Source organism: Morone saxatilis, unplaced genomic scaffold, assembly GCF_004916995.1.
Source record: "Morone saxatilis isolate NCDOM2014 unplaced genomic scaffold, NCSU_SB_2.0 Contig2, whole genome shotgun sequence".
Taxonomy (NCBI): Eukaryota; Metazoa; Chordata; class Actinopteri; family Moronidae; genus Morone; species Morone saxatilis.
In genome coordinates, this window is record NW_023339762.1 from 12,707,205 (window position 1) to 12,721,534 (window position 14,330).

The window sequence follows — 14,330 nt, forward strand, 5'->3', positions numbered from 1 at the left end:
CTCTGTCCCTGTCTTATCCGCGCGTAACAGAATGACAGGGCAAACACTATCTTCCAGAATATTAATCTTTTATTGTGTTTCTGTGTATGTGTGTATTGGGTGGGCTAAACCTGCTTGAGTATATTTCAGTAGGAGAAAGGAATAAGAGAGGGAATGACAATGACTGAACAAATGATCTTCAGAGTATAGTGTCAGCAGCTTTTCAATAGCAATATGTGCATTTCTTCCTAAAAGTGTTTGCTAAGGCAGAATTTTCTAATGGTAGATTTAAGCATAACCTCTCCCTACTAAATACTGTGGCTTCCAGAGGAAGACAGAGCCAATTAGTGTGACAGACAAACCGTCAGAGGCTAAAACAGAGGTCTGTTTGTTCAAACAGAAAACTCGGCTTGCTAGAATCCGTGCTACGAAGACTCGAGGCACTAATGCCTATATGCGCTACAAACAAAATGGGCTCCTGATCGACTCACTGGCGGAGGTAACGGGACCAAGCAGCGGCTTGGGGGCTGACTGACCGGGGCCTCACTGACGCTTGCATGCAGCTCTGCTTGGGGGCCATGCCACCACACATAGGGGAGGGGGCGGGGGGGCTCCTCATGCTGTAACACAGGGGCTGCTGTCATTCCAGTGCTTCTTCAGTGTGATCGTCCACTCTCTTACATCACACCTCTCAGCTGCAGCATTGACATGCTTCGTCAACACTCTCTCTCTGTCCATACAGCAGGGGGGCCAGGCAGGCACACTTGCCTTCTGGTGGAGCACGGCCATTACAGTCACACTGACTCATGACCAAGCTCTGCATGTCTGTCCAACAGGGTTTGGAGGGGAAGAAGGGAACCAGAGGCTTACTGGACAGTAGGTCGCCTATGGAGGCTGTCTGCTCAGCCTGCATCTCCTCTAAACTCTGTTTTTGATCTGCTGTGTGTTCTGTGTGTTATTTCTAGAGCATCCAGGTTGTAGTGCCGACTAACACAACATACCTTCCATCCCGGAGCCGTGCAGAGTGTTCATTAAAGTGTGGTTTTGTTGTGGTCTAGAATCTGTGTTGTGTTTAGTACAGTCTGTTCGATCTGTGTCTAGGTGTGCCACTGCTGTTGCACTGAAATAAGTTCAGTTCTAATTTGACTTTGCTGGTCTTTTTCACCAAATCAGCGAAAGAATGGCAAAACCAATTCTATCAGTGATAACATGTTGTAATTAGTCACTGTCTGTATGTATTTCTAAAACATCCCCATCTCACTAGGTTCTCAGTAGATTGGCTGCCGTGCTACAGATCAGCATTTCAACCCTCAGTGCTTTGCATACTCTCCACTACATCAACGAGCTAGCTATTGCCTGAAACTCCGTTCCTATGCAGAGTCATAACTTGCTCAGCTACACTCTATTTTTTTTTTTTTTACTTTTCTATTCGAAGGCCTCCAAGCAGGCAGGACGAGCCCTGGTGGGGAAGGCGGCTAACCCTCCTTTTGAGAGCCAGCATCATCACCTGCTACACTGTCTGGAGAAGACCACGGTAAAATCTCCTTTCTTCTAAAACTTAAAAGCTGTGTCTACTGGAAAACACACACAAACAAATCACTTTGGTATCTTTCATTTTTACTATGTTGGTAACAGTTTTTAACCAGTTTAAAATAGCTCACAGTAAATAATAGCTCCTTTTATGTGAAATTGCATCACTTGTGCACATCTGCGCTGTATCATCGGTAGTGCCAGTCTGGTACAGTGTGTTGCAAATAGAAACAAAGTGAGTCTTTTCATCCATGCACAAACTGTAGAATCATTTCATATGCATCACAAGTTAAAAATAGCTGAAAATGGGGCTGGGAAATGTCAAGTCCCCTCTCCAGCAACATGCTAAAGATAACATGACTCCACCAGCCAGTAACATTATTCCTTCCAAACAAACCAGCATACTTAATTTTACACTATCTATAATTTAGAGATGTAAGAGCCTCTTTAATGCTTGGTTGTGACATGAGTTTTACACTTGGTGCTCTAAACCCTGTACAGAGACTCGGACAGGCAGTAAATCAGTGTTCCCTTCTCATGGATGATCCTCCCCCCAGTAAAAAGCTTGCCAGTCGTCTGGGAATAGCTCTGTAAAGGCTTTGTGCAATTCAGATGGCAGCGCACATCTTTACATTAGTCTTCTCATAGATGGCAGAGTGCAGTGCAGGAGTGACAGAGAGATCATATAAGAAGGGGGTGCATGATCCAGGGCATGGCATCAGATCCTGCGCAGTGTCACTCTGCCATCTGCTGGCAAAGCCTGAAACGCACTTGGAGCCTGACCTTCAAGTCATGCTCATTTGTCACAGGGATAACAGTTGTGAATGTTTTCACAGATGGCACTTAATATGGACATCTGGGCCAATATATTTCTATTCCCTTGATGATTCATTTTCCAATTATCAAACAATTTTGCTGTGGATTCTGTTCAGTCTGTTTAGTCTTTACTGTGAAACATCTTCACTCATTGTTTAGCAGAGCCAATCATTGATGTAATAGAGTGATTCATGAGCAACATTTCCGCCATCTTCCTCTGCAGAATCATGAGTTTGTGGACGAGCAGACGTTTCAGTCCAACTGCATGGAGATCTCTGTGATGAACAAATCGGGCTCCCGTGCGTCCTCGCTGTCCTCGTCTCCACACGGACTCAGCTCGTGCTGCTCTCGACGCCACAGGAAGAAGAGCAGTTTCAGCTTGCCCAGCACAAACAACCAGGAACTCAGCACCATACAGATAAGAGAAAGGCCAGTGGCCAACAGGTACTCTCTCAGTCTTGCTCTTTTGTCTGTCTCAACATCTCTGTCTCACTTGACTCACTCCACACAAATTCTCTTATGTCTTAGTTTTAAAAACCCTCATTTCATTGAATTAAAAAGATTTTGGAGATACGTGGTTTACCTACTTAGCTCTACCTATACTGGTATCTATCTACAGATAGTTTTGGTTTTATTTATCGTGATTTGAACATATCTGTTTCTGAGATTCTTGCTTCCAACCCAATACAATGAAAGTTAATGGAATTTTGTTGATGGCCCTCAAAGGAATATTAAAAATCAGCATTTCTTTCCTCCAGAAACACTGTGCGTAATACTCTAGATCTCTTCTACGAAACAGCTAGTCCCTTCTCTCTGTGAAAACTGTTAAACAGCTTGTTCTGTGGATTATCCAGAGCAACTGGGACGCTGTATCTAAAGAAGCTGTTGAAATGTTTCGTTATAAGCAGCACAAATAAAATTCCTTTCACCTCTATCACACTAGAATTCTCAGAGATGGATATCTCAGTGCTGTAAAATGTGCTATTTTATAAATTGGTTGAAATGATACCCATTACTCTTGGTGTGAAAAATGTCATACAAAGGTCAAACCATCAAACTATCTATATAGTACCTTTCAGACAAATCTAATGCAATTCAAAGTCCTTTAAAGGCCTGACAAAACATTGACAACTGGCAAAACATAGGATGTTTAAAAGGATTGAGAGACTAATGCGCACCAAAACAGAAGTTAATTGAATAAAACAATAAAAGATGGGGGCATCCCGATAGCGCTCATGCCCAGAGTACTTGCTACAGTGGCAATGGGTTCGACTCCGACCTGTGGCGTGTACTTCCCTCTCTCTCTCTCTCCCTTTCCTGTCACTCTTTAGCTATGACTATCAAATAAAGGCAACAAAAGCTCCAGAAATATATATAAAAAAAGTAGATGGGTGATATATAAAGATAATAAAAATAACAACAAAAATAAAATAATGAAATATACAAAATCAATTGATTAAAGTAAAAATTTTAATTAAGTTAATTATTAAAAATTAAATAGAATAGAATAAATGATGATCAACAGTAAAGTGTTGTTAAAATGAAATAGAATGAACATAACTAGTAATGATGAAAAAAAAATTATAAATAATAAAACTATAAAATTATAAAATACTAGATAAATACTACTTAATAGATAGATAGTTTTTAGTTTACGTTTAAAAAAGCATTTCTGATCAGTAGTCTAGTGCAAGGCCATGTAATGCTTAAAAAACAATACAAAAACGTGTCACCAGTGTAAATACTTTAAGCTTTAAATGTGCTGTCCTTTTAGTCTTAGTCAGCTCTCGTGGAGCAGAATTTTTAATTAATTGTTGTTGATTTACTGTATTCTTCGGTAGACCAGAAAGGAGAGCGTTACAGTAGTCTAGCCTGCTAGTTATAAAAGTGTGCATCAGTCTCTCTGTGTTGCTCAGAGAGAGAAATGGCTTCACTCTTAGATATTTAAAATTAAAATCAGAGTAAAAATGTTTATTTATTGCTTCTTAACCTGGGTTGGGGTTAGGCCTTTGCACCAATGATCAGTACTTTTGTTTTAACCTAGTTGAGCTATAGAAATTGCCTCCAGCCTCCTGATGACACTGCCCATGTACAAATTAAAAAGTAGCAGTCTTAAAATTGATCCTTGCAGTATCCCACAAGTAACCTTATAATATCTGGTGCAGTGGTCATCTATTGATACAAAAAAAAATCTTTAAAAAAGCAATTTAAAAGCAATTCTGGACAAGCCAACATGCCCACTTTATCTGAAAGAGTCTGGTGGTCCACAGTGTCAAAGGCAGCAGTCAAATCTACTGGCACCAGAACTGCTGTCAAGATTTGTTCTGATATCGTTCACCACTTTTAGCAGGGCTGCCTCTGTGTTGTCATGTGTCCTAAAACCTGAGTTTTTGAAGTGTTTGAATTTAAAAAAAGTATTAGCTGATTAAAAACTAGTGTCTAGTGTCTAAATTTCTAAAGTCTAAATAATTTTCTTAAAAAATGGGGGATTTATTATTCTAAAATTACTGGGTGTTAAAATAACCAGGTTCTCTTTCTTTAAAAGGGGAGAAATTGGTAATATTTTTTTTTTTATGAGTATGACTACAATTACATGTAATGACATTAATTTATTGTGTGAAACCTTATTTCACATGCAGCAAGACAGTACACACTGTACACAGTCAATTATACAGTTTATGCGTTTACATGCATGCAAAAACAACACATATATATACAAGATACTCTACATTTAAAAGAGTTGTATTTCAGATACGTTATATTCCTCTGTCATTCTTTTCATATCTCTATGAAAACTGAAATAAACATTCATGAGCAACAAGAGCCAAAGCTATTTTTTTATATTCCCTCTGTACAAAGAATGTGGATATTTCTTAAGTGGCTTAAAGAATGTATAAAATAACTAGGTTTGGTGCAATACATTCACAAGGTCAGGCCTCTCACCCTCCTCTCATCCTTTTTTTTCTTTTACAGCCGCTCCAGCCTGAATGCCAAACTTGATGAGACTGTGCCCTTGAAATGTGACGAACCTTACATCACTCCCTCCATGGTCAGCCTATCTGCCCCGGTGGTGACCTCATCAGACGGCCACGGCTCCACCACCACCACTGCATACTCTCAGAGCAACATTGTCCGAGTATCTGCCTTGTAGATGTCATGCCTATCTGATCAGCTAACTGGTCTCAAGAAGCACCAGATGCTGAGGAGAGGGACCACCGAGCATCAACCTGCCATAATCTAGAGGGATTATAAGATTAGCAGAAGTCGGGGTTTTTTGAAGTAGTGATCTCATCTGATGTCAAACTCTGCATGGTATTAGAGTGATGAATGGACAGCTGCCTTGGAAATAAAAGCAAACCAGCAGATCTTGCTCCATTAAGCACAGCAGAGCAAGGAAGTGTTGGGATTGCGTGGTTATCGTTGTTGCCTAAAAATACTGAGAAAAAACTTTATTTTTGAATATGTAATGTAGTTGTATTTGTTGTCTTCTGATTCAAAGGAGGAAAGGCAGATGTTAAAGGTCACCCTTGATGGCCTCTGATGACAAAGCACACATATTCATTAACTGAGGGCCATCTTTGTGAATATTAAATCAGTCTACTTACATGTTAGAATCATTCACATCTTTCACCACTCAGTTAAATAGATTGTTTTGAAACCCCTCAATTAACTGGTATCTAATAATCCCCCACACAGTTGTAAATTCAGAAACATACATCCACTGGAAGGGAGAACTGTTGTGAATATTCATGAACTGATTCATTAACTGGTTGATGTCATCGCTTGATGAGTAAAATATACTACGCATCCTGACATGTTTGTGAAATGTGCAAGTGAAAGTCAAAATGACAAAAATTTGTGTTAGCTTACATATTTGACATTCTGATATGGATCTTTGTGAAATCCACTGTCATTGATTAACAATTGATATTGAGAACTATACAGGGTACATATTAGTTAGATCACAAGGTAGAAATATAAGTGAATGTTCTCCGCAACACTTAACTAATACTAACCCTAATGTGGACACATACAATTGACCTGGAGAACAGTATGAAAGAGTGTAGAACATTAATCCCATTAAGTTCCTCTTAAATTATAATATTCATAAGCGAGACTTGGTAGATTTCACTGTGTTAAAGGGCCATTTTGTACATTTTTCATATTGTAAATATCTCGGTTAGAACTTTATCAACTGCATTTGAAGTTGGCTCTTCTTATTTCTAGATTTAGTTGACAGTTGTTGGCATACTATTTCTGTCTGTTAACTGGTTGAATTAAGGATTTGCATGCTGTCATTGCAGAATTCTGTTTTATTAAAAGTATGTCTCTTCTTGTTGGAGGTTTATCAGTAAAAATGAGATTGATGGAAGGAAACACAATGAGGCTGGTATGTTGTGATGTAAATTCTGCAACACTTTGCTTTTAATGAAATACAAATCTTGTCATGGAGTACATATATAAGAGGTAAGGAAAAGGGACAAATAATCACACATTGTGCATTTGGTGCAGTGGATAGAATAAATACTGTAGCTCTACTGAAACATCCATTAAATGACCCATGTCTTGTTTTTTACTAGAACACAATTAGATGGATTTCATAATGTTTGCCTGATTACTCTAAGAACATCACTAATAGCAGGATGAGATAATAATTAGGTGCTGCTGGAGAACATGTGAGGACCTGACTGGCCCAGTGGTGGGTCTTGACTGCGGGGTCTCTGGAGAGAGACAAGCAGGCCTCAGTGATTGTTTGACAGAAGACTCAGCAGCGTCCACCCGCTGAGCTGATTGTGTCGGTCCAGGCTGCTTCCCACAGCATGCAGCTGTTTAGAAACTGCTGAGACGTCAGCCAGAATAAAATCTAACTCAACTCAGCAGCATACAAAATAATAGGCCTCCTACACAAATAAAAATTCACACTTTGACGTTTGGGGTTTAATTTAGTTAATATTTGAACAATGACAAGACAAATGTTAACCATTGTATTATTCAGATACATAGTGAATATTGAATGTGGTCATCTGGTCTAGTGCAGGTCAAAAGTAGACAGAAGTGGAGATATTATCAATTCTTATTGAATATGGATTTAACCTTGTTTTTAAGCCTATAAAACTCTGTCCGAAACTGAGGGTTCACTGCAGCATATATTATTGGGTCACTCAATGATGTGATGCAGGCGACAGAGACTGACAGAATCTCCACGTCCCGAATGACTGTTATCTAAAAAATATGATAGAAAATTCAAAAGTGTTAGAGAACAGTAGATATGTAATGACTATCAACCTGTAAAACAGAAGCTTTCAACCTTGGATTCAGAGCGCCACATGTAATCATTTGTTATGTAGACATGGTTATGGACATTTTTGTTTGTTTGTATGTATCTATGTGTTGAAAATACATTGCTGGTGTCATTTTTAGGACTTAAAAGTGAGTTCACAGGCCAGAAACGCTTCCACTACAGCAGTATAAGAGCACAATTATTTACATTTATTAAACATTTTTCACATACAAAATGCCAGTAAAAATTGCACCCCTACCTCTACAACTACTTACCTGTGTATTCTTGTTTTTGTGTATAACAAAATTCATCAGGATGGTTGTGATCAGCGGCAGCCAGAATAAGAGGAAAGTTATAATTATGTAGCCAGCCCGCTTTGCCATTTTACTTTCCTTCTTTTTTTTCGCTCTCTCTTTACTTGCTTTTGAAGGCATCATGCAAACAGCACCTTCCACCTCCACATTCTCTTTTGCAGCTTCTGTCTCAGGGACTTTATTCGAGACTGGAGTTAATGAAGACACTTGATCTACTGTAGCAACAGCAAGCGTTTCTCCCCCGTTGTTGTTCTTAGGTTGTTTTAGTTCACTCAGTAATACAGAATTGGATCCAGGGGTTTCTAACTGTGCAGATGATGCAACATGGGGGCTGGTTTCTTTCATTTCAGAGGGTGCTTTGTCAATTTCCACTCTATCTTTGGACTGCTTTTCTGTGTCGAAATTGCTTGACACCTTCTGCAGCTTTGTGGTTGAGCTCTTAACACTAGCAACAGCATCTCCATTTGATGGGTTTGCTTCAACTTTCTTGGCACAGGGATCGGAGTGCTCTGTTTTAAAAGGCCTCTCCTCAGTCTGCGCTGCAGCCTGCATTGCAGGTGGGCGAGGTTGTTCTGTCTCCAAGTCGGTTAACTCCAGGGTATTTTTTAATTCTGTTTTATTGTCCGAACCGATGGAGACACATTGCAGAGCTTTTGTTGAGGTCAGTAAAGCAGCTGTGGAATCTTTCTTCAATGAATTTGGTTCAGCTTGTGTCACTACTTCCACCTGAGCAACACTTTTGCTCAAGGTTTGGTTTTGCTCCGATTTTTCGCGTCTATTTTCCACAGCTGTGGTTCCTTCTTTCTTCTGATTATTTTCTGTTTTGTCTTTTTTTGAAAGAGGGAAACTACCTTTGTCAAATATTTTGCGATTGTGCGATCTCACAAGGGTAAATATGCGAGTATAGAATCCAATGATGACACCAAAGCAAGCTGCCCAAAGTGGTAACAACATGTAAAGTCCAAATGTGTCGTAGGAGGATGATGTTTTTCTCTGTAAACCTTTGCATCTCACATGCACGGGTGAGTCCTTCACAAATATCAGACAAAACCCAGCCACCACAATAGCCAAGGTCCATGTGACAGGAATCAGCACCATAATCCGTCTTCGCCTCTGAATGGTTTTGAAGGGTTGTGCAATGGCCTGGTGTCTCTCTGCACTTATGCAAGCCAGTGTCAAAAGCTGTATGCAGCAGCTGAAGGAGAAAGATGCCACTTGTGTGTCACAGATCACACCGTCCACATGTCCCCTTTGATACACAGTCACGACGATGGTTAAGAGAATGGGGCAGTCAATGACACACCTCAGAATATCTATAACTGCAAGATTTACCACCAGCGCATTGTTGGAAGTTTGCAGGGATTTTTGGCGATAAACTGCCAGTATGACAAAAATATTTGCTGCAATCCCCACGACAGAGGTGACCAGCAGAATCAAGCTGTTTGCCAACACAAAGGCGATGTCAGTGTATTTCTCCCAAACGGTGCTGTTCCCAGAGTCCCATGCAGGCGCAGGCTCGCTTCTCATTTCCAGGTTCAAAGAGTCAGCATGCTTAGTTCTGTATCTTCACTCTCTCTCTTTACGCAGATCAACATACAGTAAGACTTGTAGGAAAGTGATTCTCCACTGAATGATTAATATTTACGGGTGAACCTGCAGTTTGGACAGATTACTCCAAAGTATCCGCCCTTTTCATTATCACTCCCCAGCAGCAGCAGGTCACCTGGGAGTCCTCGCTGTTCACACTCATTAAAGACTGTGCTGTGTATTCACAGTATAGACAACTGGAAAAAAGGATGGCTGTTTAGTAATTGAAAAGTGCTTGCGTCACTATTGTCTCAATCCTGATGTACAACTTTTAAAAAACCTACCAGGGGCTCAAAGCTGACATGCAATGCTGATTATTATGGCACTGTGTCGCACAGGATATGCATATGAGTGTGAAGTGAACAGCTGTCCGTTTGATTTAATACATTACCACACAAAGGTTAAAAGCTATGCATTAAGCATGCCAGATGGATGACTTGGGAGTTTTTGAATTGGCTAAGGAAATAAAGGGAGCCGTGCTGCTGGATTATAGCATGACATTGTGTAATCCTGTTTGGAGATAAAGTGTGAAATGCTCTTTGCTTCAAATGTGCAAGCTTATGGCCTATGCCAAATCTGGGATTAGATCAGCACAATACATCCTCCTGTCCATTCTACATATTAGACTTATCAAATGTCCTAAAATCATACAGATTAAAAAACAAACAAAAAAAAACAACCTGTAAGTTCGGAAAAGAAACTGTGGTGAAACACAAAACAATTAATTTTAAACTATAACTTTAAACTCAGGATAATATGCACAGAAACAACACAACTATAGAAAACAGCACTGAACAAAGTCAAAGGGAGAATGAACTATCTCTCGATGCTTATGGTGCTTCAGGTGTTCATGTTGGGGATAGGTTGACTGGGTTTCAATCTGACCAGTGAGGGACAGATGTATTTGGGGGGTAGTGCTTTTTGTCAGTTTTTGGAAAAGATAGATTGTCAGATTCAAGGAACATTATTGCAAAGTATTGTGAAAGTTGCTGAATTGAATCACAGTTTAATAAATATAATAAAATAATTTCTCCGCAAAACAAACATTTAAAAAATGAAGAAATGAATCTAAATCTATATAAAATAATAAATAAATCTAAATATCCCTCTTAGACATCAAATCACCGGGGCCCCTGGATAGCTCATTTGGTGGAGCTGTTCTTGTTGCAATGGTCATCGGTTCGAATCTGACCTGTGGCCCTTTGCTGTGTGTCATCCCCTTTCTCCCCCATTTCCTGTCACCCTTAAGCTGTCACTATCGATTATAGGCAATAAAAGGCCCCCCAAATGTATATATGTACATAAGAAATCAAATCACCAAATATTGAACTGTGAATTAAATCTCTAAACCTGACTAAACCTCAGCCAAAAAAATCATGATCCTAATTGTTAGCACAAATTTAACAGTAGGGTAGTTATCTCTAACTGTGTCCTTTTACTTTCATCTTTTCATCTTTATTCAGTGATGCATATTAATCTTTATTTCTGGTGACTCAGTGTACGCTCAGGCATGTGCCACATAAGACACGATGTCCTGGGTTTGAATCAGCTCAGAGACTTTGTTATTATGTCATACTTCCCTGAACTGTTTAATCCCTCTCCGAACTGTCTATAGAGACAAAAGGTGAGATGTTGAGCAAGCTTGCTTGACAAGTGCACCCAAATTTCCCTTGTTTTTTGATTTTGTGGTATTGTACAACTTATTTAAACATTTATGTCATTCTTATGTATAGGCCAGTCTGAAGGAGAGCATATTATGTTGCCGTCGCAATTTCCCTGTAACTGAATAATTGTGCTGAGTAAATCCTGTATTCAGACAGGTGCTTATGTTTAGAATGATGCCTTTATGTACTGCAGCAATCTAATATGTGTTTTGTGCAGCAGATTTCTGGGAAGTGTGAGTGGTGGCAAAAGGCTGGACTTGCATACATTGCATAATCCACGATAAGTACAATTACTTTGCATCGCTGTCAGTGTTGATGACATGATGGAGTTGGCTATTGTTGACACTGATTTCATTTATTTACATAATAACATTACATAGGAAGAGGTGACGTGCAGGACCTTGTGATATCAAAAGGTCTAATTTATATAAATCTTTTGCCACAGAATGCATTACACTGAAAATGTTACACGTTTAAGTGACTTTCAGAAAGAAGGAAATATTCTCAGACTACATGAAAACAGGTTTGGTGTATTTTATTTATGAACAAAAATTCAGAGGTCAAATGTTTTCACTTTTTCTCTGCAGTCCGGCTGTATTTGTCTGTTAAAAATGCATGTAAATGAAGAAATTACAAATGAAAACCACATTTGTCACAAAACCATTTCAGTCAGTGATTTCTGTCCTTTCTTTTTGCCAATGTCCCACATGCATACAGTACACGGCTGCAAACACCAATATGAAAAAAGTAACAGTTTATTGATCTAAACAAATCACACAAATAAAAGCATTTTACGGAATACTCTCATTGTTCAAGAAAAATTAGATGGACAATAACTACAGGAACACCTGGCCTATAATGCCATTTAATAAAATGCCAAAACAAATTAGTTTGTTTCCACTTATTTTGTTCACCTTCTGAATATCATCTATCAGTCTCCGAGCTGATTCCGTTCTCACCGGACTACAGTGACCTTTCTGAGGGACATGGACCTGTATATGTGCAGGTCTGTGTCCTTGACTAGGCACCAATAAACACTGACAACCATTACAGCTTCTTGTTTTTTGCCAGAGAAAGTCACAGAGGCAACACCTTGCTGTGCGAGTTGATGCTCTTGCTCAAGGAAGCCTGCCGGCTTCTCCTGTTCAAGGAGCACATGTTGATGCTGACGCTGGTGGGCACATGGGGAATGTAGCGGCCGCAGGACAGCACCTCCAAAGTGGCATCGCGGAACTGTTGGACACATTAACACCGTCAGGAAGTACATGAGCATGAAGTTCACATGCATTTTAAATATGGGCTTTGTGGGCCCTCAGCCTGTGCATCTTAATTTGTTACAGCAGAAATACACTTTAGCCGCTTACCTGCTTGTTAGAAAGGAAGTAGATGATGGGGTTATAGACAGGACTCGTCTTAGCAAAGTACATAGGCATGGTGGCAAGCAGTGGAGGGATGTAGATCTCTGGATCCACGACTACCACCACTGACAAGACCGTGTAGGGAAGCCAGCAAATAAAAAAAGTTATGATCATGGCCAGGACCATACTAATGGCGTGTTCATTCTCCTTCTGGCTGGAACGCCCACCCTGGAGCTCCACACTTCTGTTCAGCTACGAGCAGAAAGCAAATTTGACTCCCATTAAAAGCTAATAACTTGTTTTAGTCTGTGGGTGGTGAATTGCAAATGGAGGTATGAATTTTAAATCAGGTTCTAATGGTGTAAAAGTGTAATAAATATGCAAATGCCTTCACAAGCTCACCTTATTCATGGATTTGAGCACTTTGTAGTAGCAGTAGATGATGACTATAACAGGTAAAATGAAGCAGAAGAGTGTGTAAAGGATGAGATAGCTGTAGTTGCTCCACGATCTCTCCTCCCAGGCCAGAGAGCAGGAGGTCTGGACTCCTTCAGGTCCGTAAGAGCTCCAGCCAAATAAGGGAGTCACAGCCCAAAACAAGCAGAAGATCCAGACGAATAGCAGCCCGATTAAGCTTCTCCGCATGCTCAGCTTTAGACCAGCACTCATCCTACACACCACGTTGTACCGCTCGTAGGCAAGCAGGGTCAGAGTGCAGAGAGACACCAGACCTAAGAAAGAGAAACAAATTACAAAGAGTAATCTTAGCTTAGAGATTTAAACGCATCATCGGGTCTTTATTAGGGAATAGAGTTTGTTCTGTTGTCATAGAGAACATCTCCTATATCCAGTATCACAACTGGGCAAACTCCATCCACTGAGAAGATCAGGAGATTTTGTTGAAGTTGAATTTCAGAATTACAATGAACTTAAATTCAGAATAAGGCATTTTTCAAACAAGGAACATGCCATTTACAAGATCTGATGACAGTAGAAAGACATTTTCAAAAAGCATCAAACTAAGACAGTTCTGAGTTTAATTGAAACAATATTGCAGAGGATGGATATGTTAGCCATACTCTTCAACAATGAACCACCAGCCACAGGGAAAACAAAACTGATCTCAAAAGTTCATACAACAGAAACTGCTCTTTCAGGAACTTCACTTACCAAAATAATTGACTGCAAATCCTTGAAACACGCAGGCTGCGTGGCCAATGAAGAAAGAGCCTTGGTAGTTGGTGATGGTGACGACTAGGGAGCCGCACAGGCCAATCATGAGGTCGGACACAGCCAGGCTGAGAATAAAAATGTTTATAGGCTGGAGGAGAGACTGATTCCTCAGCATCACGGCTATGGCGACGCCATTGTTAAAAACTGATAACACTGTGTTGATGAACATGAGGAAAGAAAGTATACTGTAGCCCACCCGGGGGAAGATGGTGGGCGCCACAGTCGCCAAAGTCACCACATCGGCGTGGATGGATGGAGGATGAGAGCTGGAGCTCCACGGTGTACTGTTGCTGTCCATGGTGCCTAAATGAAGTCCAGCTTTGGTGAAACAACTGTGAGGCCAGAAACTGAAGCCGGAGACACTCCGCTCAGCTCAGGACACAGCGTCATCGATCTTATCATATGTGATCCCCGTTAAACCACTCCGCTTCTCTTATTTTCCAGGATCGCAGATTGTGCACCTGTCCTGATAGAGAAAGCCCCAAATGCAATATGGGAAATTGGTCCCTAACACGATTTGGAAGGGATAATCCCAATAAACCTACCTGCTATAATGGTGATTGAAAAG

The 14,330-nt window shown here is 40.2% G+C and overlaps 3 protein-coding genes across 4 annotated transcripts in view; 1 reads left to right on the top strand and 2 right to left on the bottom strand.

Annotated features, from left to right (window-relative positions):
- The window catches only part of LOC118329985 (potassium voltage-gated channel subfamily D member 2-like), a 32,492-nt gene extending 25,354 nt beyond the window's left edge, over window positions 1-7,138 (top strand). Inside the window, exons 4-7 of one of the 2 annotated variants that reach the window (XM_035664350.1) lie at window positions 380-478; window positions 1,415-1,513; window positions 2,549-2,769; window positions 5,299-7,138. In XM_035664350.1, the coding sequence (XP_035520243.1) occupies window positions 380-478; window positions 1,415-1,513; window positions 2,549-2,769; window positions 5,299-5,476 (597 nt within the window). In that variant the 3' untranslated portion in view covers window positions 5,477-7,138. The remainder of the gene's footprint in view (window positions 1-379; window positions 479-1,414; window positions 1,514-2,548; window positions 2,770-5,298) is intronic. The other variant, XM_035664351.1, reaches the window with a different exon arrangement.
- Window positions 7,139-7,148: 10 nt separating this feature from the next.
- On the bottom strand, window positions 7,149-9,447 carry LOC118330352 (dopamine D2-like receptor). The gene is made up of 2 exons (XM_035664846.1): window positions 7,882-9,447; window positions 7,149-7,548 (listed from the first exon to the last, which is right to left on the bottom strand). Exons 1-2 carry the CDS (start codon window positions 9,445-9,447, stop codon window positions 7,393-7,395), a joined length of 1,722 nt encoding a protein of 573 aa, XP_035520739.1. The 3' UTR covers window positions 7,149-7,392.
- Window positions 9,448-12,248: 2,801 nt separating this feature from the next.
- On the bottom strand, window positions 12,249-14,060 carry LOC118330353 (parapinopsin-like). Its single transcript, XM_035664847.1, has 4 exons — window positions 13,700-14,060; window positions 12,932-13,260; window positions 12,536-12,781; window positions 12,249-12,404 (listed from the first exon to the last, which is right to left on the bottom strand). Exons 1-4 carry the CDS (start codon window positions 14,058-14,060, stop codon window positions 12,249-12,251), a joined length of 1,092 nt encoding a protein of 363 aa, XP_035520740.1.
- Window positions 14,061-14,330: the final 270 nt, after the last annotated feature.

Excerpts from the sequence above, each read along its gene's own strand:
- LOC118330352 (XM_035664846.1), bottom strand. The coding sequence starts at position 9,447 with ATGAGAAGCGAGCCTGCGCCTGCATGGGACTCTGGGAACAGCACCGTT. Across the intron at positions 7,549-7,881 it reads ACAAAAACAAGAATACACAG|ATAACAGTCATTCGGGACGT; the intron begins GTAAGTAGTTGT and ends CATATTTTTTAG.
- LOC118330353 (XM_035664847.1), bottom strand. The coding sequence starts at position 14,060 with ATGGACAGCAACAGTACACCGTGGAGCTCCAGCTCTCATCCTCCATCC. Across the intron at positions 13,261-13,699 it reads ATTTGCAGTCAATTATTTTG|GTCTGGTGTCTCTCTGCACT; the intron begins GTAAGTGAAGTT and ends TCTCTTTCTTAG. Across the intron at positions 12,782-12,931 it reads TGCTCAAATCCATGAATAAG|CTGAACAGAAGTGTGGAGCT; the intron begins GTGAGCTTGTGA and ends TTCTGCTCGTAG.